The 25168-nt window shown below is 52.1% G+C and overlaps 1 protein-coding gene across 1 annotated transcript in view; it reads left to right on the top strand.

Moving 5' to 3' along the window:
• The window catches only part of rnf213b (ring finger protein 213b), a 127547-nt gene that overhangs the window by 81467 nt on the left and 20912 nt on the right, over nt 1-25168 (top strand). The window contains exons 27-49 of the mRNA XM_030087589.1: nt 3933-4031; nt 4107-4219; nt 4556-4669; nt 4875-4906; nt 5259-5415; nt 5753-5888; nt 5965-6153; nt 10033-10166; nt 10241-10407; nt 12075-12463; nt 12538-12658; nt 12799-12899; nt 17483-17659; nt 17993-18138; nt 18305-18404; nt 18508-18619; nt 20353-20554; nt 21255-21445; nt 21661-21783; nt 22292-22393; nt 22526-22768; nt 24718-24802; nt 24880-24914. Of these exons, the coding sequence (XP_029943449.1) occupies nt 3933-4031; nt 4107-4219; nt 4556-4669; nt 4875-4906; nt 5259-5415; nt 5753-5888; nt 5965-6153; nt 10033-10166; nt 10241-10407; nt 12075-12463; nt 12538-12658; nt 12799-12899; nt 17483-17659; nt 17993-18138; nt 18305-18404; nt 18508-18619; nt 20353-20554; nt 21255-21445; nt 21661-21783; nt 22292-22393; nt 22526-22768; nt 24718-24802; nt 24880-24914 (3268 nt within the window). The remainder of the gene's footprint in view (nt 1-3932; nt 4032-4106; nt 4220-4555; nt 4670-4874; nt 4907-5258; nt 5416-5752; nt 5889-5964; nt 6154-10032; nt 10167-10240; nt 10408-12074; nt 12464-12537; nt 12659-12798; nt 12900-17482; nt 17660-17992; nt 18139-18304; nt 18405-18507; nt 18620-20352; nt 20555-21254; nt 21446-21660; nt 21784-22291; nt 22394-22525; nt 22769-24717; nt 24803-24879; nt 24915-25168) is intronic.

The raw sequence follows: 25168 nt of genomic DNA, 5'->3' as shown, positions 1-25168 counted from the left end.
TGTCGGCTCTGTTTTGGTGTTGTCTAGATTGGGGGTTTGGGATTGTTCTAGGTTGCGTGTGGTGCGTCGACAACACTGTTTGGTATTGTGACTTTGTACATAGGTTGTGCCCCCCCCCCCCCCCCCCCCCCCCCCCCCCGTTCTCCCTCTCTTTATCTCTCTCTCTTTCTGTCTCTCGCTCTCTGAGCGTCTCCGTCCCGGTCCTGTCCTCAGCCATGCCGGATGCCAGCTTTAAATAAAGGCAGCAGCAGGAGGAGATTCAGTCTCGTCCTGCTGCTGACATTAAAATCTGTTCGGATAGTAAAAGGCTACAATCATACAATACTGCACGCCCCAGCTGCCGAACAGGACAAGGGGAAAAAAAAAAAAAAATACGGTACCAACACTTCACATGGCAGAACCATGGCTAGAAGGTCTCTTTATTATTATTTTTTTTTTAATTTTTTTTTTTTCCCTTGTCCTGTTCGGCAGCTGGGGCGTGCAATATTGTATGATTGTAGCCTTTTACTATCCGAACAGATTTTAATGTCAGCAGCAGGACGAGACTGAGTCTCCTCCTGCTGCTGCCTTTATTTAAAGCTGGCATCCGGCATGGCTGAGGACAGGACCGGGACGGAGACGCTCAGAGAGCAGGGACAGAAAGAGAGAGAGAGATAAAGAGAGGGAGAACAGGGGGGGGGGGGGGGGGCACAACCTATGTACAAAGTCACAATACAAAACAGTGTTGTCGACGCACCACACGCAACCTAGAACAATCCCAAACCCCCAATCTAGACAACACCAAAACACAGCCGACAACCGGCTGTGTTTTGGGGCTGTGTTTCCACGGATTCTGTTTTCAATCCTTTTTTCACGATTAGAGGCCAGTTCAAAACGAATCATTTGCAGACATTTTGTATTCATTGTAGAGCACAATCTAGTGTGCTTTCATGTTCTTTCATATAGTTTTGAGTGCACATTGCAAAGCAATTTATGAGAACTTTGTCTTTATACATGTGATGCAGTTCATAGCTCGTCATCCTTACTAAAATAGCACTTGTAGGCTAAACGTGCTTTGTCCTGTGATATAAATGGGAAATCTGTGTTTGTGTGTACGTACAGCACTTGAAGAGAACCTGTGTTCAGATCATTTCTGTGTTTCTAGGCCAGCTCTTGGGTAGAGGCTGTTCTTTAGACTGTTCTGGTCTTTATTGCCTGAAATGTCTCCTGAAGGAAGGAGCAGGACGTGGTGGTGAGCTGAGTGGGAGGAGTCCCTGTTCATGTTGCAGGTCAGGGAGGAGGGCAGTCTGCCGGCTCTGGGCTCTGGGCTCTGGAGTGCCTCCTCAGATACCCTGGCTCAGCACCGAAGAGAAGAGGAAACCGAGTGTTGGAAGAATTGAGTGTTTTCTGTAGATATGAAGCCTTGGTGTTGGCTGGAGGAAGCAGCTGTGAAGAGCTCCGGGAAGACTCGAGCCTCGAACCAGCTCTGTCACTACTTTCTTTCGTGCCTTTTTTCAAACTTGCAAGTAGGTTTTGTTCGCCACTGGGATTTTGGAGCGGTGTAATGAACACCATTTTATTGAACAATCAACCTCAACTAGGCCTTATATTGTTTGGGAGACAAGTCCTGTAAGGAACCCCGTCACAATATGTTACAGTCTGTTATTACAGTCGGCCTGTTAACTGTATGTTACAGTCGGTCTGTTAACTGTATGTTACAGTCGGTCTGTTAACTGCATGTTACAGTCGGTCTGTTGACTGTATGTTACAGTTGGTCTGTTGACTGTATGTTACAGTCGGTCTGTTAACTGTATGTTACAGTCGGTCTGTTAACTGCATGTTACAGTCGGTCTGTTGACTGTATGTTACAGTCGGTCTGTTGACTGTATGTTACAGTCGACCTGTTAACTGTATGTTACGGTCGGTCTGTTAACTGCATGTTACAGTCGACCTGAAAACTGTATGCTACAGTCAGTCTGTTAACTGTATGTTACAGTCGGTCTGTTGACTGTATGTTACAGTCAGTCTGTTAACTGTATGTTACAGTCGGCCTGTTAACTGTATGTTACGGTCGGCCTGTTAACTGTATGTTACAGTTGGTCATTTAAGTGTATGTTACAGTCAGTCTGTTAACTGTATGTTACAGTCAGTCTGTTGACTGTATATTACAGTCGGCCTGTTAACTATGTTACAGTCGGTCTGTTAACTGTATGTTACAGTCGGTCTGTTAACTGTATGTTACAGTCGGTTTGTTAACTGCATGTTACAGTCGGTCTGTTGACTGTATGTTACAGTCAGTCTGTTGACTGTATATTACAGTCGGCCTGTTAACTATGTTACAGTCGGTCTGTTAACTGTATGTTACAGTCGGTCTGTTAACTGTATGTTACAGTCAGTCTGTTGACTGTATATTACAGTCGGCCTGTTAACTATGTTACAGTCGGTCTGTTAACTGTATGTTACAGTCGGTCTGTTAACTGTATGTTACAGTCAGTCTGTTAACTGTATGTTACAGTCAGTCTGTTGACTGTATATTACAGTCGGCCTGTTAACTATGTTACAGTCGGTCTGTTAACTGTATGTTACAGTCGGTCTGTTAACTGCATGTTACAGTCAGTCTGTTAACTGTATGTTACAGTCAGTCTGTTGACTGTATATTACAGTCGGCCTGTTAACTATGTTACAGTCGGTCTGTTAACTGTATGTTACAGTCGGTCTGTTAACTGTATGTTACAGTCGGTTTGTTAACTGCATGTTACAGTCGGTCTGTTGACTGTATGTTACAGTCGGTCTGTTGACTGTATGTTACAGTCGACCTGTTAACTGTATGTTACAGTCGGTCTGTTGACTGTATGTTACGGTCGGTCATTTAACTGTATGTTACAGTTAGTCTGTTGACTGTATGTTACAGTCGGTCTGTTAACTGTATGTTACAGTCAGTCTGTTGACTGTATATTACAGTCGGTCTGTTGACTGTATGTTACAGTCAGTTTGTTGACTGTATGTTACAGTCGACCTGTTAACTGTATGTTACAGCCGGTCTGTTAACTGTATGTTACAGTCGGTTTGTTAACTGCATGTTACAGTCGGTCATTTAACTGTATGTTACAGTCAGTCTGTTGACTGTATGTTACAGTCGGCCTTTTAACTGTATGTTACAGTCGACCTGTTAACTGTATGTTACAGTCGGCCTGTTGACTGTATTCTACAGTCGGCCTTGTTACAGTCGGTCTGTTGACTGTATGTTACAGTCAGTCTGTTGACTGTATGTTACAGTCGACCTGTTAACTGTATGTTACAGTCGGTCTGTTGACTGTATGTTACAGCCGGCCTGTTAACTGTATGTTACAGTCGGTCTGTTAACTGTATGTTACAGTCGGTCTGTTAACTGTATGTTATGCTACAGTCAGTCTGTTGACTGTATGTTACAGTCGGCCTGTTAACTGTATGTTACAGTCGGTCTGATGACTGTATGTTACAGTCGGCCTGTTAACTGTATGTTACAGTCGGTCTGATGACTGTATGTTACAGTGGACCTGTTGACTGTATGTTACAGTCGGTCTGTTGACTGTATGTTACAGTCGACCTGTTGACTGTATGTTACAGTCGGTCTGTTGACTGTATGTTACAGTCGGTCTGTTGACTGTATGTTACAGTCGACCTGTTGACTGTATGTTACAGTCGGTCTGTTAACTGTATGTTACAATCAGTCAGACAGTCAGACTTAAAGATTGCTGCTCATAAGCGCAAACCATCAAACCTGAAGGAGCTGGAGCAGTTTTCCCTTGAAGAATGGACAAAAATCCCAGTGGCAGGATGTTTTGAACTCCTAGAGACTCCTGGAGTCTCGTGCCAACTTCACCACTAACTCTGGTTTTCTGGTGGTGGTTCTAAATGCTGCAAGCTTTAAGATGTGCCTGGAGATTTAGCTCTTCTTATCTCATGTGGATCAGGGGTTTCCTTCAAGACTCGGGCTCCGGGCTTCACATCCTGCTGATCCAGGTGGACCTGGAGGAATTGCACTGCAACGACCAACTCATCGCGTCGGCAAAGTAGGACTGTGTCACCGTGCTCTGGAAATGACAGAAAAGACACTGTGGGGCGTCACACAGGTTTCCTTCTCACAGGTACTGCACTGTGAATTACCTGACGTCTCTGGAGGATCCCACCTGTTGGGTGATTTTCACGGTGAAGGTTTCCAGGATGCAGAGTCAGTCCAAGTACATCGGTTTCCAAGGAGGTGAAGACCAACCACCACTGTGTCCGATTCATTTTCCATGCTTGCGTTTATTTAAATCCCATCCCTTATTTTCGTTCAGATTTGAATGAGACATTTATTTGAGTTAAAATCTGAATCAAGACTATCATCGACACACAGTCAGGTGGTTTTTGGTTTAATCCACTACAGGGCAAACAAACAGAGTTTTGAAATTAACAAGTTCTGACACTTTTAACCAGACCATCCATTTCGGTTCTTAAAATCAGCTTGCCGGATATCTTTATAATCTAATCCAATAACTTCAGTCAATATCTTGACAGAGGAGTGAAGTGTGATCTGTCCTCATGCAAACTGCAGGAATGTGGCACTCTGTGCACATCGACGACCTGAGGGACTCGGACCACATGAGCGTCAACCTGCTGCTGTTCTGCGGCACCCTCATCAGCAGCTTACTGCTTCCTGCACAGCCAGGTGACCACCTGCAGCTGCTCTGCTGCAACCCCCCCCCCCCCCCCCCCCCCTTCAAGATGTGTTGGACCATCAGGGACCAACCACATGATCCACCGCTTCTGCTCAGGGAACGCTTGATTTACTCACAGCTGTCAGCACACAGGACATAACCCGTGGCAAGCTTGTTTCATTGAGTGCAGCTGAATCTTCTCCTGATCTCCAACAGCAAACGAAGAAGATGTTCCCTCTGAAAGGACTGTAAGTAGCTCTGAGCTGTGGCCATTATCTAAAACAGATGTGCTCTTTAGCCTTACAGCTGCTAATTCCCTGACAATCTGTTTAGCATTAGCCTTACAGCTGCTAATAATCTACTTAGCATTAGCCTTACAGCTGCTAATTCTCCAATAATCTACTTAGCATTAGCCTTACAGCTGCTAATAATCTACTTAGCATTAGCCTTACAGCTGCTAATAATCTACTTAGCATTAGCCTTACAGCTGCTAATAATCTACTTAGCATTAGCCTTACAGCTGCTGATTGACTGTGCTCAATATGATGAGGGTGGAGGCAGGGTGGTGCAGGGTCTGACGGTGTGATGTGTGATCTGCAGCCTCAGGGGGGCGCCGCTCATCTCCACAGCCTGCGGTTGGTTGCTTCCTGCGTCCAGAAGGCGGTGGGCTTACTGCGGGACCCCGACAATGCTTCCTGCAGAAGCGTGCGGCGTGTGCACATCCTCCTCAGTCTGCTGGACCACGACCGGACAGGAAGTAAGAGCCGGCCAGACGACGACCCCAGCCCCAGAGGGAAAACACGGTTCCTCAGGAACATTTTGACAGTCCTCTCCATGTTTTGTGATTATTTTTCAAATGAAGTTCATGAGCAGGATATTTTAGTGGAGCTGTTTTCTGGTTTGGACTCCGCCCTCAGGGCGGTTTGTGTCCAGGGAGCTCCACTTTCCACTTACCGTGCCTCCTCTGACTTGTGAGGTCTTTCGTCTTCCTATGTTCTGATTGCCTCTGCTCCTGGTGTCCTTCTGGCTGCTCCGCCCTGACGGAGGTTTGCAGCCACGGTCTCTCACGGTTCCGGTCTTGATGCTCTGTGAAGCAGGCTTCCGGCGGGCGCTGCTGAGCCGCCTGGCCGAGGCTCTGGCTGCCGGAGAGGAGAAGATGGCGGCTCCGGCGGACTGGGTGAACCAGGAGGCCGGGAAGCGTGGAGCTCTGCAGGAAGGAGGGACTCTGAGGTGAGTCCCGGCCAGACTTCAGAGCTCCGCCGGAGATCTGGACGGACCCCCACGTTTCCCTTTCCGTGCGCCGCAGACACACGCTGTGGCGTCGTCTCCAGAGCGCCGTGACGCCGCCGCTGGCCGCCGTGCTGGAAGCCGCGGACAGGTACGCTAACCTGGACCTGCTGTGTGACGAGCGGCTCGGTCCGGGCCTGAAGCAGCTGTGGATCGACATCCTGGCAGACCGCCACACTTTGCAGCTGACGCCGCTTCTGAACGTGGGGTACGCCAGACTCACTGCTCCGAACGCTTCCTTCCAGCCAGACCAGTGTTTGACCTCAGCCCGGCGGCTCGCTCGGAGCCAGGTGCTCGTTTGATTCACCGACTTTGACTCTTGGACAGTCTGGTCTGAGCGAATGTATAAGCTTTGTAAGGTTTAAACGGTCACCATGACTTTGACCCCGCTGGCTGCGGACTGACTACAGACCTGTTTCCCAGATTCTGACTGAGTTTTGACGACCCACAGAATATGAAGCTTTTTGACTACATGAACATCGACACCATCAAATCAAAGAGTAAACTCACTTCTTTCATCTGGAAAAGGAATCGTGTTTCCATCATTTTCTGTTCTTTAGTGATCAGCAGTATAGATGATACAACACAAAGAGCGCTCTCTGACTAGACAGGAAACTGGCTCCGTGTCCTGTTTCTCCTTCAGTTACCCTGAAGTGTCGGAGCAGTTGTTCCTTCCCGACAGCGAAATGAAAAACACTTCGACGGGGGTTTTGACAGAAAATAATCCTTCATTTTACAATTCAATGACAAAAAAGACTCAACATTTCAGAGTGTGTGTGTGTGTGTGTTTATTTGAGCAACAACAATAGCAGCAGTTGTCCTTTTATGAAGAACGGTATCGGCCGGATATAAGACGACTCAGATTATAAGACAATCCTGATTTTTCAAATTTCATTTTGTGAAAATGATTTGGGTCTCAGATCAGACACAGCCGCTCCCGACTGGTCCTCCCGCCAGGCTTTAGAGGGTGAGGCTCCTCCCATGGCCGCTTCTGATTGGATGCCGTTGTGTCCTCCGACAGTCAGGTGCTCCAACCAACAATTCAGTTATTACCGTATTGGCCCGAATATATGACGATGTTTTTTTCCAGAAATTGCATCCTAAAAAGTGGGGTGGTGTTATAATCGCGGACTTACGGTAGATGGTCAATACGCATCCGCACCACTAGATGGAGCCAAAGTATCACTGAGCAGAGAGCGAGTGGAGCGATGAAATGAGATCAAATGATCTGATGAAAGATGGCGGATCGTCTGGAACAAAGGGGCTGAACGCTGGACAACTGAGCAACAACAGAGGAGAAGTTATGATACCAACTTTAAACTGATGGTGATCAACGCAGCAGAGTCATCAAACTACTGCCAAGCCGCCAGGAGGTCTGGTGGAGCAGAGCCTCGTTCTGACTGGAGAGCACAGAAAAAACACTCCAGATGCTAACGCTATGAGAAAAGCTTTCCGTGGTCCTGAGAGACGCTTCAGAGAGACTGATAGAAGGGAGAGTGAAGACGTCTCTGAAAGACGGACAGACGGAATGTCCACCACCAGAGCCTGATTCAGCTGAAGGACCTGGACAGTTATTTACATCATTTATGCAGTTTGGACCCCTTGAGGTTCTTATTTGTTGCTTATTGTTTCTTATTTTGAGAAAGAGAATATATTTTTTATTCAATACTGTAGTAATATTTTTCCATTTTATATCTCGTGAAATGTTATCTCAGTTGTGCGTTTTTGAGTTTATAATAATTGTATAATAAAAAGTTGTTTTATGAGTGACCTTACCATCTTCAGCATTTTTTTTTTTTAACAAAATGATCTTTGAAAAATGGGGGTCGTGTTATAATTGGAGTCGTCTTATATTCGGGCCAATACGGTACCTTCATGGAGAGCCTGAAGGTGAAGCAGAGGGGAAAACAGCCACACACGCACACAACACACACACACACACACACACACACACACACACACACACACACACACCACAAGCAATACGGCAGCAGCCGTAACGGGCAAAGGTTCAATAACTGCATTAATGATGTAAATAACTTCATAACCATCAAACTCCAGCTCTGTTCAGCTTGATGAACATGAATAACTCAGCCTCCTGGATGCTGGGTTCAGTCTGGCCTGTAGAGAACAGTTCTTCAGAGAGAAAGCAGCAGGTTTCAGCTGCTCTGAGCTTTTATTACTTTCTCCTGAAGGCTGGAAAACTGAGACAAACCAGATAAACATAGAAGTGAACAAACACACAAGCTGTACCACAACACACATCACTGTCTGACAACTAAACCAGTCAGTATTTAAAATCAGAGCCGCTAGCTCAATGCTAACTATTAATGGAAACGCCATTGACATGCTAACGGAATTAGCATCTGCGTTGAAACTTCAAAACAAACTGACAAACTCACAAGTATCAGTTCCACCTCCATCCTGAACATCAGCTGAGTATACTCGAGTACTGACAGGCAGGTATTCTGGATGCTGTTTGAGAGGAACCTTAGAAAAACCAGCAGCAGCCACACTGCTCAGTCTTCTTCTCTCACTGCTGCAGGCTGACACTCTGTCCAGCTCACTAGCTCCCCCTAACGGGGGGCGGAGCCACTGCATGGAGCAGAGGCAGTCCAGCTCCCCGGGACTCTGGCTCCATCCAGTCCTCCATCCAGTCCTCCATCCAGTCCTCTATCAGAGCACCACCCCGCTTTAGAGAAAACCATTCCTGGAAAATAATATCCTCTTATATTCGGGTCAAGACAATAATAGTTGAACTGTGATCAAAAAGGAGCAGGTACAAGTTTGAAGAACTTATTCCTGTGTGTGTGTGTTGATGTGTTTTTGTGGAGATGCTGGGGCTCGGGTGGAGCAGGCTCCGCCCCCTGCCTCACGGCCCCTGCTGGTCCGGGCTGATCCTCGGAGGCAGACCCGGACCCTGGCGTCTGACTCGCCGGTCGCCGTGCGCTCTGTCTTCGTCGTCTCTCTTCCTGTCCGGAGTGCTGACGGTTCCTCTGCAGGCGTGATGCCTGACTAAATGAAGTTCTCAGCCCGATAATCACAGACGAGTGCCGCCAGCCCCCCGTGTCTGAAGCTGTCAGTGGCAGTCAGTGAGTTCATAGGAAGTTAATGTGGTGTATATGTTTGCATTCCAAGTTTTGAACTATTTTGATAAATTTATGTATTTTCAAGTAAATTTTTTTGAAAACGTGTATCTGGACTTGGGCCCTGACCCAGGAGGATCTCCTCCTCCCTCGATGTGGGCCGCCACTGACCCCAGCAGAGGTCCCAGAAGCCGTCCATCACTCCAGACGGGTGAATGTCCCGGTCCTGATGGATACACCACAGGGTTTTACTAAACTTTTGCTGGCCTGCTCTCTCTGATTTTTAGTGTTTATCGACGCCTTTCAGAAAGGAAAACTCCACCCCACCCTGACCGAAGCCTCAGTCTCACCTCTGGGAAAGAAAGACAAAGATCCCCTGCTGTGCGCATCCTCTAACTACTGATCTCCAGTACTTTAATGTGTGTTTATATGGTAATAAATAATGACAACAAATAAATCTGTTACTGGCTGCAGACCAGTCGCTAACGGATGCCAGTGTGGTCGGTTCGTACCCGAGGCTGCAGGGAGGCTGCAGGAGGTTGAAGGAGAGCCTCTGTGGTCTGGACTGTCCTGCTGCCTCTCTGAACAGCTGCTGAGCCCCGTCCCTCCGGGACGTCACGTCTGTGGAGAGACCTTCATTCTGAATGTCCGTGCCGGGCGCTGTGTGTGAGACGCTCGTTCTGTTTTCTGCCGGGTTCCTCGGTCAGCTGAGAGGCTCTCTGATTAGCTCCATTTCGTTCCTCGTCACATTGCTCTGCTGATCTCAGGGCTCCTCGGCTTTCCCCACACATGACGATCTGTGGTCGTCGATATTGGAACAGGTTGTAACATTTCTCACTCCCAACACCACAGACCTCAGGATAACCTTCAGCATCATAAGTATTTGCCGTCCTTGGTTGGGACAAAATCAGCCTGATGAGCGTGGTGTGTCCCTCTGGCGTCTGGTCCTCTGCTGGGTTACCACTCTGCTTGAATCTGGTCCTGGATTATTGGGCCCACAGGGACTCGGAGCAGGAGGTGCTCGTGCAGCACCGCTTCCTGTTGGACGGCGAGGAGCAGCCCTGCTCCGCCCCCTTCAGCTGGCTCGTCCGGATGCACCTGGAGGCTTTGTGGGAGGAGTCTCAGTTCACGCCAGGTGAGTGGTTGCGGGTGTGAAGCGAGACGGGCGGCGGCGTGCGCGGCGGCTGACGGTGCGCTGTGCTCCTCCAGAGCGGAGCAGCGGGAGGATCCAGCAGCTGGTGAGCAGCTTCGGCGGCGGCCGGCTGGGCGCCAGGATCCACCGGCTGTCTGACGGCGAGCGGGCGGAGCTGGGTCAGCGCTTCCTGCAGGACTTCCTGCTGCTGACCATGAAGATCACCTCCAGGGAGCAGCTGCAGGTCTGCAGCCTCGTTTGTGAGCTGTATCAATGTGTTTTCCTGGTTTCATTCCACTTCCTGTAGTTTACATTCGATAGCTTCATGTCAGCTTTGGACTGGTTTGACCTGGACGCCTTTCCCGCTGCAGCCAGCGGGCCGGCCCGTGTTTTCGACCCGCTAATAATCGCCTTTTGAGTCCTTCCCCTCTGCCTGCAGACCCGAGTCTAACTGCCTGCTGGCGAGCTGCGCCGCTGCGTTTTCCCACGCTGATAGTGTCCCGCGTTGATGACATCATCAGCGCAACGGAGCTCAGGACTAGAGCTCAGTCCCCGTTTCCTGTCGACGAATCTCCTCTTCCCCACGGATCAGAGGAAGCTCTCTGGTCTCGCTATCTTGCCAATACTGGGTCACGTTGACGAAGGAAACCTCACGCTGTGTCCAGAAACAACAACTAGCGCGCTAACGTAGCCGCGCTGCGTCGACGTCATCACGTAAATTACCGCGTCGACTCGCGTCTGCCTTTCACACTCCCTTTCGCCCCTCCCACTAAAAGCCGATAGCAGCGACCCGCTGAAAACCCGGGTCAATTGCAAGGTTGAAAAACCCGGGTGCCGATTAAACGTTTTCACACTGCATGAGGAGCCGATTATCAGCGGGTTTAACGGGACTTTTTGGCCGGTGGGAAAGGGGCTTTATAAACTGTTTTATGTGAGTTGTTCTGTAACTTTTTCCTGGTTTCATTCAAGGGTTTGTCTTCATTGTAACTTGTGACTTGTTTAGGATGAGTTTTGTTCGCTATGTTCAGTTTGGTTTCCAGCATCATTTGACAGGTCCGAGGCGAAGCTACAAGCTGTGGCTTTGATGCCGGCTGCTGTAGGGTTGTTAGCTGCTGCATCTGTCATGCTAGCTGCAGTAGCGTTGATGCTAGCTGCTGCAGTGCAGTTAGCTGCAGTAGCGTTGATGCTAGCTGCTGCAGTGCTGTTAGCTGCAGTAGCGTTGATGCTAGCTGCTGCAGTGCAGTTAGCTGCAGTAGCGTTGATGCTAGCTGCTGCAGTGCTGTTAGCTGCAGTAGCGTTGATGCTAGCTGCTGCAGTGCAGTTAGCTGCAGTAGCGTTGATGCTAGCTGCTGCAGTGCTGTTAGCTGCAGTAGCGTTGCTGTTAGCTGCTGCAGTGCAGTTAGCTGCAGTAGCGTTGATGCTAGCTGCTGCAGTGCTGTTAGCTGCAGTAGCGTTGATGCTAGCTGCTGCTGTGCTGTTAGCTGCAGTAGCGTTGATGCTAGCTGCTGCAGTGCAGTTAGCTGCAGTAGCGTTGATGCTAGCTGCTGCAGTGCAGTTAGCTGCAGTAGCGTTGATGCTAGCTGCTGCAGTGCTGTTAGCTGCAGTAGCGTTGATGCTAGCTGCTGCAGTGCAGTTAGCTGCAGTAGTGTTGATGCTAGCTGCTGCAGTGCAGTTAGCTGCAGTAGCGTTGATGCTAGCTGCTGCAGTGCTGTTAGCTGCAGTAGCGTTGATGCTAGCTGCTGCAGTGCAGTTAGCTGCAGTAGCGTTGATGCTAGCTGCTGCAGTGCAGTTAGCTGCAGTAGTGTTGATGCTAGCTGCTGCAGTGCAGTTAGCTGCAGTAGCGTTGATGCTAGCTGCTGCAGTGCTGTTAGCTGCAGTAGCGTTGATGCTAGCTGCTCGTGTATCCTGCAGGTGCTCAGCAGGGCTGTGCGGGGTTGCGTCTCTCAGCTCCAGACCTCCGTCCACGTGCCCCCCAGCCTCTCTCCGGCCTGGATCGTGGCTGCCGCCAAACATTTTGCGCCCAGACTGGACTCGCTGCGCCACATGCTGCTGCTGCAGCCCCGCCTGGCCGGCTGCGTCCTGCAGCGTGGCCCGGCGGAGCCGCGGGACATGGCGGAGGACATGTTGGCGCTGGGCGTCTGCGTGGAACAGGTCACACTGCTGGACGTGACGTCGGCGCCGCAGTGCGAGGCGTTCGTGGAGCGGCTGGAGTCCCTGCGGCCCTGCGTGGATGCGGCGTCGGGCGAGACGTACCGCGGCCTCTGCGGCGCCGCCCGTCTGCAGCAGCTGGACTCCATCAGGTCTGTCCGGGACGTGGCGGGAGGCGGAGCCCGTCGCCGCGCCGCCCCGTCCCTTCTCACTTGCTGTCTTTCAGGTCGCTGTGGCTGGGGATGCAGGCAGTGGCGTCCTTCATTCAGCACGTGGTTCTCCCGACGAGGCGGGACGGCGTCCGGCTGGAGGCGCTGGCGCTCCGATACTGCGGCCTGCACCTGAACGTACAGTACCTCCACATGCTGTCCACTAACCTCTGTCCTCCACTGAAGCAGCCATCAGTCCGCTGCAAATGACTGATTTGCGGTGAGCCGGTCTGCTGAGCGTCAGACCGGCTCACACCTGTCGCTTCTGTCATTGACAGCTGATGCGGGAGTCGGCCGACGTGACGAGCCTGGAGACGCTGCAGCAGCTCATCCGCATCCTCAACGCCTTCCACCAGGACTGCCTCGGTCCGGAGCTGAGGTCACACCGCACCGCAGCCCCAGCTGAGCTCAGCTGTTCCTCTGCTCTCCTCACTCCCACTGAGAAGCTTTATATGTGACCTCAGCTGTTCCTCTGCTCTCCTCACTCCCACTGAGAAGCTTTATATCTGACCTCAGCTGTTCCTCTGTTCTCCTCACTCCCACTGAGAAGCTTTATATCTGACCTCAGCTGTTCCTCTGTTCTCCTCACTCCCACTGAGAAGCTTTATATCTGACCTCAGCTGTTCCTCTGTTCTCCTCACTCCCACTGAGAAGCTTTATATCTGACCTCAGCTGTTCCTCTGTTCTCCTCACTCCCACTGAGAAGCTTTATATCTGACCTCAGCTGTTCCTCTGTTCTCCTCACTCCCACTGAGAAGCTTTATATCTGACCTCAGCTGTTCCTCTGTTCTCCTCACTCCCACTGAGAAGCTTTATATGTGACCTCAGCTGTTCCTCTGCTCTCCTCACTCCCATTGAACATCTTTATATCTGAGCTCAGCTGTTCCTCTGCTCTCCTCACCCTCAGCTGTTCCTCTGCTCTCCTCACTCCCACTGAGAAGCTTTATATGTGACCTCAGCTGTTCCTCTGCTCTCCTCACTCCCATTGAACATCTTTATATCTGAGCTCAGCTGTTCCTCTGCTCTCCTCACCCTCAGCTGTTCCTCTGCTCTCCTCACTCCCACTGAGAAGCTTTATATGTGACCTCAGCTGTTCCTCTGTTCTCCTCACTCCCACTGAGAAGCTTTATATCTGACCTCAGCTGTTCCTCTGCTCTCCTCACTCCCATTGAACATCTTTATATCTGAGCTCAGCTGTTCCTCTGCTCTCCTCACCCTCAGCTGTTCCTCTGTTCTCCTCACTCCCACTGAGAAGCTTTATATCTGACCTCAGCTGTTCCTCTGCTCTCCTCACTCCCATTGAACATCTTTATATCTGACCTCAGCTGTTCCTCTGCTCTCCTCACTCCCACTGAGAAGCTTTATATCTGACCTCAGCTGTTCCTCTGCTCTCCTCACTCCCATTGAACATCTTTATATCTGAGCTCAGCTGTTCCTCTGCTCTCCTCACCCTCAGCTGTTCCTCTGCTCTCCTCACTCCCATTGAACATCTTTATATGTGACCTCAGCTGTTCCTCTGCTCTCCTCACTCCCACTGAGAAGCTTATATCTGACCTCAGCTGTTCCTCTGTTCTCCTCACTCCCACTGAGAAGCTTTATATGTGAACTCAGCTGTTCCTCTGTTCTCCTCACTCCCACTGAGAAGCTTTATATGTGACCTCAGCTGTTCCTCTGCTCTCCTCACTCCCATTGAACATCTTTATATCTGAGCTCAGCTGTTCCTCTGCTCTCCTCACCCTCAGCTGTTCCTCTGCTCTCCTCACTCCCACTGAGAAGCTTTATATGTGACCTCAGCTGTTCCTCTGTTCTCCTCACTCCCACTGAGAAGCTTTATATCTGACCTCAGCTGTTCCTCTGCTCTCCTCACTCCCATTGAACATCTTTATATCTGAGCTCAGCTGTTCCTCTGCTCTCCTCACCCTCAGCTGTTCCTCTGTTCTCCTCACTCCCACTGAGAAGCTTTATATCTGACCTCAGCTGTTCCTCTGCTCTCCTCACTCCCATTGAACATCTTTATATCTGACCTCAGCTGTTCCTCTGCTCTCCTCACTCCCACTGAGAAGCTTTATATCTGACCTCAGCTGTTCCTCTGCTCTCCTCACTCCCATTGAACATCTTTATATCTGAGCTCAGCTGTTCCTCTGCTCTCCTCACCCTCAGCTGTTCCTCTGCTCTCCTCACTCCCATTGAACATCTTTATATGTGACCTCAGCTGTTCCTCTGCTCTCCTCACTCCCACTGAGAAGCTTTATATCTGACCTCAGCTGTTCCTCTGCTCTCCTCACTCCCACTGAGAAGCTTTATATGTGACCTCAGCTGTTCCTCTGTTCTCCTCACTCCCACTGAGAAGCTTTATATGTGACCTCAGCTGTTCCTCTGTTCTCCTCACTCCCACTGAGAAGCTTTATATGTGACCTCAGCTGTTCCTCTGCTCTCCTCACTCCCATTGAACATCTTTATATCTGAGCTCAGCTGTTCCTCTGCTCTCCTCACTCCCACTGAGAAGCTTTATATCTGACCTCAGCTGTTCCTCTGTTCTCCTCACTCCCACTGAGAAGCTTTATATGTGACCTCAGCTGTTCCTCTGCTCTCCTCACTCCCATTGAACATCTTTATATCTGAGCTCAGCTGTTCCTCTGCTCTCCTCACCCTCAGCTGTTCCTCTGCTCTCCTCACTCCCACTGAGAAGCTTTATATGTGACCTCAGCTGTTCCTCTGCTCTCCTCACTCCCATTGAACATCTTTATATCTGAGCTCAGCTGTTCCTCTGCTCTCCTCACCCTCAGCTGTTCCTCTGCTCTCCTCACTCCCACTGAGAAGCTTTATATGTGACCTCAGCTGTTCCTCTGTTCTCCTCACTCCCACTGAGAAGCTTTATATCTGACCTCAGCTGTTCCTCTGCTCTCCTCACTCCCATTGAACATCTTTATATCTGAGCTCAGCTGTTCCTCTGCTCTCCTCACCCTCAGCTGTTCCTCTGTTCTCCTCACTCCCACTGAGAAGCTTTATATGTGACCTCAGCTGTTCCTCTGCTCTCCTCACTCCCATTGAACATCTTTATATCTGAGCTCAGCTGTTCCTCTGCTCTCCTCACCCTCAGCTGTTCCTCTGCTCTCCTCACTCCCATTGAACATCTTTTTATGTGACCTCAGCTGTTCCTCTGCTCTCCTCACTCCCACTGAGAAGCTTTATATCTGACCTCAGCTGTTCCTCTGTTCTCCTCACTCCCACTGAGAAGCTTTATATGTGAACTCAGCTGTTCCTCTGTTCTCCTCACTCCCACTGAGAAGCTTTATATGTGACCTCAGCTGTTCCTCTGTTCTCCTCACTCCCACTGAGAAGCTTTATATCTGACCTCAGCTGTTCCTCTGCTCTCCTCACTCCCATTGAACATCTTTATATCTGATCTCAGCTGTTCCTCTGCTCTCCTCACCCTCAGCTGTTCCTCTGTTCTCCTCACTCCCACTGAGAAGCTTTATATCTGACCTCAGCTGTTCCTCTGCTCTCCTCACCCTCAGCTGTTCCTCTGCTCTCCTCACTCCCATTGAACATCTTTATATCTGATCTCAGCTGTTCCTCTGCTCTCCTCACCCTCAGCTGTTCCTCTGCTCTCCTCACTCCCACTGAGAAGCTTTATATCTGACCTCAGCTGTTCCTCTGCTCTCCTCACTCCCACTGAGAAGCTTTATATGTGACCTCAGCTGTTCCTCTGTTCTCCTCACTCCCACTGAGAAGCTTTATATCTGACCTCAGCTGTTCCTCTGCTCTCCTCACTCCCATTGAACATCTTTATATCTGAGCTCAGCTGTTCCTCTGCTCTCCTCACCCTCAGCTGTTCCTCTGCTCTCCTCACTCCCACTGAGAAGCTTTATATCTGACCTCAGCTGTTCCTCTGCTCTCCTCACCCTCAGCTGTTCCTCTGTTCTCCTCACTCCCATTGAACATCTTTATATCTGACCTCAGCTGTTCCTCTGCTCTCCTCACCCTCAGCTGTTCCTCTGTTCTTCTCACTCCCACTGAGAAGCTTTATATGTGACCTCAGCTGTTCCTCTGTTCTCCTCACTCCCACTGAGAAGCTTTATATGTGACCTCAGCTGTTCCTCTGTTCTCCTCACTCCCACTGAGAAGCTTTATATCTGACCTCAGCTGTTCCTCTGTTGTCCTCACTCCCACTGAGAAGCTTTATATGTGAACTCAGCTGTTCCTCTGTTCTCCTCACTCCCACTGAGAAGCTTTATATGTGACCTCAGCTGTTCCTCTGTTCTCCTCACTCCCACTGAGAAGCTTTATATCTGACCTCAGCTGTTCCTCTGCTCTCCTCACTCCCATTGAACATCTTTATATCTGATCTCAGCTGTTCCTCTGCTCTCCTCACCCTCAGCTGTTCCTCTGCTCTCCTCACTCCCACTGAGAAGCTTTATATCTGACCTCAGCTGTTCCTCTGCTCTCCTCACTCCCACTGAGAAGCTTTATCTGTGACCTCAGCTGTTCCTCTGTTCTCCTCACTCCCACTGAGAAGCTTTATATCTGACCTCAGCTGTTCCTCTGCTCTCCTCACTCCCATTGAACATCTTTATATCTGAGCTCAGCTGTTCCTCTGCTCTCCTCACCCTCAGCTGTTCCTCTGCTCTCCTCACTCCCACTGAGAAGCTTTATATCTGACCTCAGCTGTTCCTCTGCTCTCCTCACTCCCATTGAACATCTTTATATCTGACCTCAGCTGTTCCTCTGCTCTCCTCACTCCCATTGAACATCTTTATATCTGAGCTCAGCTGTTCCTCTGCTCTCCTCACCCTCAGCTGTTCCTCTGCTCTCCTCACTCCCATTGAACATCTTTATATCTGACCTCAGCTGTTCCTCTGCTCTTCTCTCACTGTCACCATAGATGACAGTGTTGTCTGTAAACATGAAGATCTGGAGAATCCAGACCTCCTGGGTGATTTCGGTGTTTGGACCCTGCAGGTTCGGGGTGTGCTGTGCGGTGTGCCTGTCCCGGCTGTCCCGGCCGACTGTGCTGCCCTGTCGGCACGTCTTCTGCCTGCCGTGTCTGCGGCGCTGCCTTCAGGCTCACCGGCGGTGCCCCAAGTGCAGAGTGGAGCTGCCGGCCGACTTCGCGCCCTCCGTCTCTGCAGATGTCCAGTGAGTGTGGACGGAATCTCCAGGCTGCATCCTTGAAAACACGGTCCTGTGTCCTTCCTGCTCCGGTCCTCGAGGCCCCCTTCCTGCTGCCTACCGCAGCGCGCCTCAGTTTAGTGCTGATATGATCGTCAAGCTTTGCGAAAAAGCCCAACGGTGAGCCCTGTAGATGGGAGGGCGAGAAGACGTGCAGGAAGGCGGCCTTCCAGGGCCCGGTCCCAACACCCCTGTTTCACTGTAGGCATGGAACGATTGACTGTGAGGAGTACCATACACCGTTTCCTCCCAGAGTGTTTCCAACCCTGTTTCAGTCAGGCTTTGCTTTCTGTGGCTCAGGGCTGCTCTGGATCAGCAGGCTTGGATCAGACGCTGCTGCAACGCCTTCTTCTTGGACGTGGTGTCCAGGCTCTTCCTCTCTGAGCGGCACAGCCCCAGCCGGGGGGTGGTGGAGCTGCTCTTCTCCTTACTGCTCTGCGCTCACGGTCAGTGAGGCACTGATTCTCTGACGATGTGAACATAGCAGGAGGATGTGATGTGATGTGATGATGATGATGATGATGATGATGATGATGTGTTGTGATGTGATGATGGCGATATGATGATGATATGCAGAGTGGTGATGTAGTGATGTGACGATGATGGCTGCAGGAGACGTGTACCGGACCAGGCAGCTGTCTCCCTTCCTGGAGTGTGTGGACAACAGCCCTGTGGTTCGATCCGTTCTGCCCAAACTGCTGCTGCAGCACAGGTGAAGTGATCAGGTTTAAACCCAGGCTGTCTGTCTGGGTGAGGACACAGGACAGGACAGGACAGCGTCCCTGACCATGACTGCTCCCTTTGTGTTTGCTCAGTTTTGAGCAGGTGAAAACTCATATTCAGACTCACCTGAGGAACCTGCAGGAGAAGTTTCTGGACAGAGAAGATCACACCGAGCTCTACCTGCTCTTTGTCAACTGCTTCCAGGTGAAATGTCCACTCCGAGACCTCTCTGGGGGAAATGTCCACTCCGAGACCTCTCTGGGGGAAATGTCCACTCCGAGACCTCTCTGGGGGAAATGTCCACTCCGAGACCTCTCTGGGGGAAATGTCCACTACGAGACCTCTCTGGGGGAAATGTCCACTCCGAGACCTCTCTGGGGGAAATGTCCACTCCGAGACCTCTCTGGGGGAAATGTCCACTCCGAGACCTCTCTGGGGGAAATGTCCACTCCTCTCTGGGGGAAATGTCCACTCCTCTCTGGGGAAATGTCCACTCCGAGACCTCTCTGGGGGAAATGTCCACTCCGAGACCTCTCTGGGGGAAATGTCCACTCCGAGACCTCTCTGGGGGAAATGTCCACTCCGAGACCTCTCTGGGGGAAATGTCCACTCCTCTCTGGGGGAAATGTCCACTCCGAGACCTCTCTGGGGGAAATGTCCACTCCGAGACCTCTCTGGGGGAAATGTCCACTCCGAGACCTCTCTGGGGGAAATGTCCACTCCGAGACCTCTCTGGGGGAAATGTCCACTCCTCTCTGGGGGAAATGTCCACTCCTCTCTGGGGGAAATGTCCACTCCGAGACCTCTCTGGGGGAAATGTCCACTCCGAGACCTCTCTGGGGGAAATGTCCACTCCGAGACCTCTCTGGGGGAAATGTCCACTACGAGACCTCTCTGGGGGAAATGTCCACTCCGAGACCTCTCTGGGGGAAATGTCCACTCCTCTCTGGGGGAAATGTCCACTCCGAGACCTCTCTGGGGGAAATGTCCACTCCGAGACCTCTCTGGGGGAAATGTCCACTCCGAGACCTCTCTGGGGGAAATGTCCACTCCGAGACCTCTCTGGGGGAAATGTCCACTCCTCTCTGGGGGAAATGTCCACTCCTCTCTGGGGGAAATGTCCACTCCGAGACCTCTCTGGGGGAAATGTCCACTCCGAGACCTCTCTGGGGGAAATGTCCACTCCGAGACCTCTCTGGGGGAAATGTCCACTACGAGACCTCTCTGGGGGAAATGTCCACTCCGAGACCTCTCTGGGGGAAATGTCCACTACGAGACCTCTCTGGGGGAAATGTCCACTCCGAGACCTCTCTGGGGGAAATGTCCACTCCGAGACCTCTCTGGGGGAAATGTCCACTCCGAGACCTCTCTGGGGGAAATGTCCACTCCTCTCTGGGGAAATGTCCACTCCTCTCTGGGGGAAATGTCCACTCCGAGACCTCTCTGGGGGAAATGTCCACTCCGAGACCTCTCTGGGGGAAATGTCCACTCCGAGACCTCTCTGGGGGAAATGTCCACTCCTCTCTGGGGGAAATGTCCACTCCGAGACCTCTCTGGGGGAAATGTCCACTCCGAGACCTCTCTGGGGGAAATGTCCACTCCGAGACCTCTCTGGGGGAAATGTCCACTCCGAGACCTCTCTGGGGGAAATGTCCACTCCTCTCTGGGGGAAATGTCCACTCCTCTCTGGGGGAAATGTCCACTCCGAGACCTCTCTGGGGGAAATGTCCACTCCGAGACCTCTCTGGGGGAAATGTCCACTCCGAGACCTCTCTGGGGGAAATGTCCACTCCGAGACCTCTCTGGGGGAAATCTCGGGGAGACGGTGTATTTAGTGTTTTTAGCTGTTCAGTTTCTGCCCACAGCTGTTCTCCTGGGTTTGTCATGGAGAGGCCTCTGCGCTCAGCCTCATGTTCACCCAGTGTGTTTGGTCTCAGGACTCTTTGCTGAGCTCCAGAGTGAGGAGGCTGCATCAGAGTGAGGAGGACCAGACTCAGGCCGATGTCCAGTTTCTGAGCAGAATGGCCAGAAAGCAGAGCGCAGACAGACTGCAGGAGCCGGCAGAGTTTCTGCTCGGCATGGCTCGACTCAGGATCTGTCTGGAGGTCGCTGCCAAGCTGCTGCAGGAGGCTGCACAAGGTGGGTGTCGGGCGGGCGGTCGGGCGGTCGGTCGGCCGATCGGTCGGTTCGGCTGGTGGTCGGGCGGGCGGGTGGCTTTTCGGGAGGGCGGTCGGGCGGGTCGGGTCGCGATCGGTCGGTCGGCGCGTCGGTCGCGGTCGGGCGGGTGGTCGGGCAGGGCGGTAGTCGGGCGGTCGGTCGGTCGTGCGGGCTTGGCGGGGCGGTCGGGTCGGCGATCGGCGGTCGGGCGGTCGGTGGGCGGGGGATGTGGTCGGGGGGCGGTCGGGCGGATCGGTCGGTCGGCGGGCGGTCGTCGGAGCGGGCGGGTGGTCGGGCGGGCGGGGCGAATCCCGGGACCACAGGGGTCTGGCAGCAGAGAGGAGAGAGACAGCGAGGCAGGCTGGGATGAGAACGAGAGAGTGAGGGAGGGGTGGAGAGAACGAGGGGGGAAATGGGGTGAGGGAGAACAAGGGAGGGCTGAGAGAGAGGGGGGTGAGGGAGACAGTAAGGGAGTGTGACAGAGGGTGAGAGTGAGGGAATGAGGGTGCAAGAGGGAGAGTGAGGGAGGGTGAGGGAGAGAGAAAGTGAGAGAGGGAGACCGAGACGGTGAGGGAGGAAGAGAAAGTGAGAGACAGGGTGAGGGAGGGTAAGAGAGTGAAAGTGGGCGAGCGACAAGTTGCTCTTGGGTGGTGGCTCTGACTGTAATTTGACACCGTTGCAGGCGTGGAGGCCGGGGAGGCGGCTCCGTACCTGCAGCAGGTGAGCGCTGTGTGTCGGTACTCCGGGAACGACTGGCTCAGAGTGTATCTGCTGCGGGCGTTGCACCGGCGCTCTGGGATGGACTGCATCCTGTCTCTGATGAACAGCGCCACCTGGAGCTGGCTCTTCCCTCCACAGCTGATTCGTCTGCAGGTAAAAACACCTGAAACTCAGGAAGAGCATTAGAAGTGACCTCCAGAGAGGACACGTCTCTGTGTCTGTCCTCTCTGGACATGTCTGTCTTCTTACTCCCATAAGCAGCAGTAGGTTTTTATTTGGCTTCAGGGAACCAGAGAATTATTGATCATTGTGTTTTGCAGTGAGCCAAACGTTCCCCTCACGTTGAAACGTTCTCCGTTCCTCCGCAGAAGCTGGTTCCCTCTAACGTGGATCGGTTCCTCTGCTGCGGAGCAGCTTACCGGCAGCTGAGAGACGCCGTGACTCAAAGTGTCCTGCAGGACCAGCATGAAGGCTTCCAGACGGCGTTACAGGTGAGAAACTGATATTTCTGACCTGAAACGTCCCGACTGAACATCTGCGGTGCAGGAGTCAGATCCTGGAGCCAGGGATCCCTCAGGATCTGGAGCCAGGAGATCCCTCAGGATCTGGAGCCAGGGATCCCTCAGGATCTGGAGCCAGGAGATCCCTCAGGATGTGGAGCCAGGAGATCCCTCAGGACAGGGAGCCAGGGATCCCTCAGGATCTGGTGCCAGGGAATCCATCAGGATCTGGTGCCAGGGGATCCCTCAGGATGTGGAGCCAGGGATCCCTGAGGATCTGGAGTCTCACTGTCCACGATGTTCCTTTGTTTGTTGACTGAAGTCTGCTCTCTCTCCATCAGCTGGTAACATCAGTCGCGTCACGGTGGTGCAGTGTGGCAGCCGCTCTGTCGCGGCACAGCAAGAAGATCTGCCCTTCAGTCCAATCGGAGGCCTCTGTTTTTAGAGTTTGCATGTTCTCCCTGTGTCGCTCCGATCATTGTGGGTGTTTTGTCTGCAGACGTTGGGAGCTTCCCAGACGAGCCTGGTGGCTCTGGCTCTGTTCAGACAGATCACCTGCCGATACAGAGCGTCCGACTCCTGCCTGCATCCGTCCTCACAGGTCAGCCGGTCTCGTCCACGTCTCGGCCCGCTCTTGATTCTGTTTGAAGGAGTCGTCAGGGCAGTGTGACCCAGCAGCAGGTGGGCGGAGTCAGTCTGGAGCTCAACGCGCCGTGTCTCTTTGAACCTCCAGGAGCGCCGGAGGCTGGAGGAGCTGCTCACCAACATCAGACCGGCGGAGTTCAGGGACTTCTGCTCCTCACTTCTGTCCAATCAGATCGGTGGACGGGGCTCCCGTCTCCGTCTCGGCCCCGGCCTGCCGGCTCAGAGACACGCCCTGCTGGAGCTGCTGGTCCATGTGGACTCAGTGCTTCTGAGTGGAACCACCCTCCTGGTTCCTCTGAAACAAATCGCTTTCCTGCCCCAGAACGCCACGGTGAGACGCTCACATGCTTTAGAATGAGCTGCGCGTCGTCCTCGGGACAGACGCAGCAGACACTGTACGCAGAGATTACCTGAGCAGCATTCTGCTGTCCAACAGTGACACCCAGTGGTCACAGACGTGATGCGATCAGACCACTGCTGATCTGCGTGGAAGTCACTTCTCAAATCAGACGATGGCAAAATACACCGTAGCAATGCAGACCAAACATGAAACACCAGCACGACAGCCGGTCCGATTTAGAGACTGAACACCTGGAAGAGGCTGTTTGGTCCTGAAGAACACCTGGAAGAGGCTGTTTGGTCCTGAAGAACACCTGGAAGAGGCTGTTTGGTCCTGAAGAACACCTGGAAGACGCTGCTTGGTCCTGAAGAACACCTGGAAGAGGCTGTTTGGTCCTGAAGAACACCTGGAAGACGCTGCTTGGTCCTGAAGAACACCTGGAAGACGCTGTTTGGTCCTGAAGAACACCTGGAAGACGCTGTTTGGTCCTGAAGAACACCTGGAAGACGCTGTTTGGTCCTGAAGAACACCTGGAAGACGCTGCTTGGTCCTGAAGAACACCTGGAAGAGGCTGTTTGGTCCTGAAGAACACCTGGAAGAGGCTGTTTTGGTCCTGAAGAACACCTGGAAGAGGCTGTTTGGTCCTGAAGAACACCTGGAAGAGGCTGTTTGGTCCTGAAGAACACCTGGAAGAGGCTGTTTGGTCCTGAAGAACACCTGGAAGAGGCTGTTTGGTCCTGAAGAACACCTGGAAGAGGCTGTTTGGGTCCTGAAGAACACCTGGAAGAGGCTGTTTGGTCCTGAAGAACACCTGGAAGAGGCTGTTTGGGTCCTGAAGAACACCTGGAAGACGCTGTTTGGTCCTGAAGAACACCTGGAAGACGCTGTTTGGTCCTGAAGAACACCTGGAAGAGGCTGTTTGGTCCTGAAGAACACCTGGAAGAGGCTGTTTGGTCCTGAAGAACACCTGGAAGACGCTGTTTGGTCCTGAAGAACACCTGGAAGAGGCTGTTTGGTCCTGAAGAACACCTGGAAGACGCTGTTTGGTCCTGAAGAACACCTGGAAGACGCTGTTTGGTCCTGAAGAACACCTGGAAGAGGCTGTTTGGTCCTGAAGAACACCTGGAAGAGGCTGTTTGGTCCTGAAGAACACCTGGAAGAGGCTGTTTGGGTCCTGAAGAACACCTGGAAGAGGCTGTTTGGTCCTGAAGAACACCTGGAAGAGGCTGTTTGGTCCTGAAGAACACCTGGAAGACGCTGTTTGGGTCCTGAAGAACACCTGGAAGAGGCTGTTTGGTCCTGAAGAACACCTGGAAGAGGCTGTTTGGTCCTGAAGAACACCTGGAAGACGCTGTTTGGTCCTGAAGAACACCTGGAAGAGGCTGTTTGGTCCTGAAGAACACCTGGAAGAGGCTGTTTGGTCCTGAAGAACACCTGGAAGAGGCTGTTTGGTCCTGAAGAACACCTGGAAGACGCTGTTTGGGTCCTGAAGAACACCTGGAAGAGGCTGTTGGGTCCTGAAGAACACCTGGAAGACGCTGTTTGGTCCTGAAGAACACCTGGAAGAGGCTGTTTGGTCCTGAAGAACACCTGGAAGAGGGGACGTGGAGAGTTGAAGAACAGCACAGACAATCTCACAGTTTCGGTGTTGAATGGCTTTTCAAGCTGCCGACATCTTGACGTTATGCTTTTGCTGTCGTGCTGGAACAGATCTGTATTGGAGTTCTGTCTGTTGTCACGGTTCTCGCGGCGAGGCGGGACATTTACTGACAACGTCAGGCTGCGCGTCACGTTCTGCTGGTATCTGAGATGTAATGAAGCGTTTGTTCTTCAGAGGTAGAGTGTGAAAGCGTAACATGAACGCCGTCTGGTGACGTCGTGTGGAACTGTTCTTGTCTTCTATTTGTGGACGTGAGGACTGGTCTTCTCTGTCCCGTCAGGACGCCTTCCTGCCCACCATGCCTGACGATCACTCCACGGAGGCCAGGGTGTGGCTGGCCGGAGAGCACAGGCTGACGGAGTACAGTGAGTGTTGACTGTGGTTCTCGTGTCTCGGTTCCTTCCCACTGCTGAGTGAAACGCGTTCTGATTGGTGTTTTCAGCATGTGCCAACGGACACGTTTGCTTTGTGGGGGAGGTAAGAGCTTCTGTCTTCACTCAAACATAAAGAATGTGGGACTTCCAGTATCCACCGACAGCTGGTCCGTTGTTGAATAGTGCGGTCGACCGGTGGTCACGTCCAAGTGTCCGGACTGCGGCTCTCCTATTGGCGGCGTGCAGCACACGCCCGTGGCTGGCTTCACCCGACAGCATCAGCAGCGGTGAGGCATCGGGTCGGAGGCGGCTCCTCTTCCTGTGTGCCGAGTTTAATCTGTGTTCCTGTGAAATGCC

This window comes from Salarias fasciatus, unplaced genomic scaffold, assembly GCF_902148845.1.
Source record: "Salarias fasciatus unplaced genomic scaffold, fSalaFa1.1, whole genome shotgun sequence".
Taxonomy (NCBI): domain Eukaryota; kingdom Metazoa; phylum Chordata; class Actinopteri; order Blenniiformes; family Blenniidae; genus Salarias; species Salarias fasciatus.
Note: the sequence above shows the minus strand (reverse complement) of the source record. Positions and strands in the feature narration are given on the sequence as shown.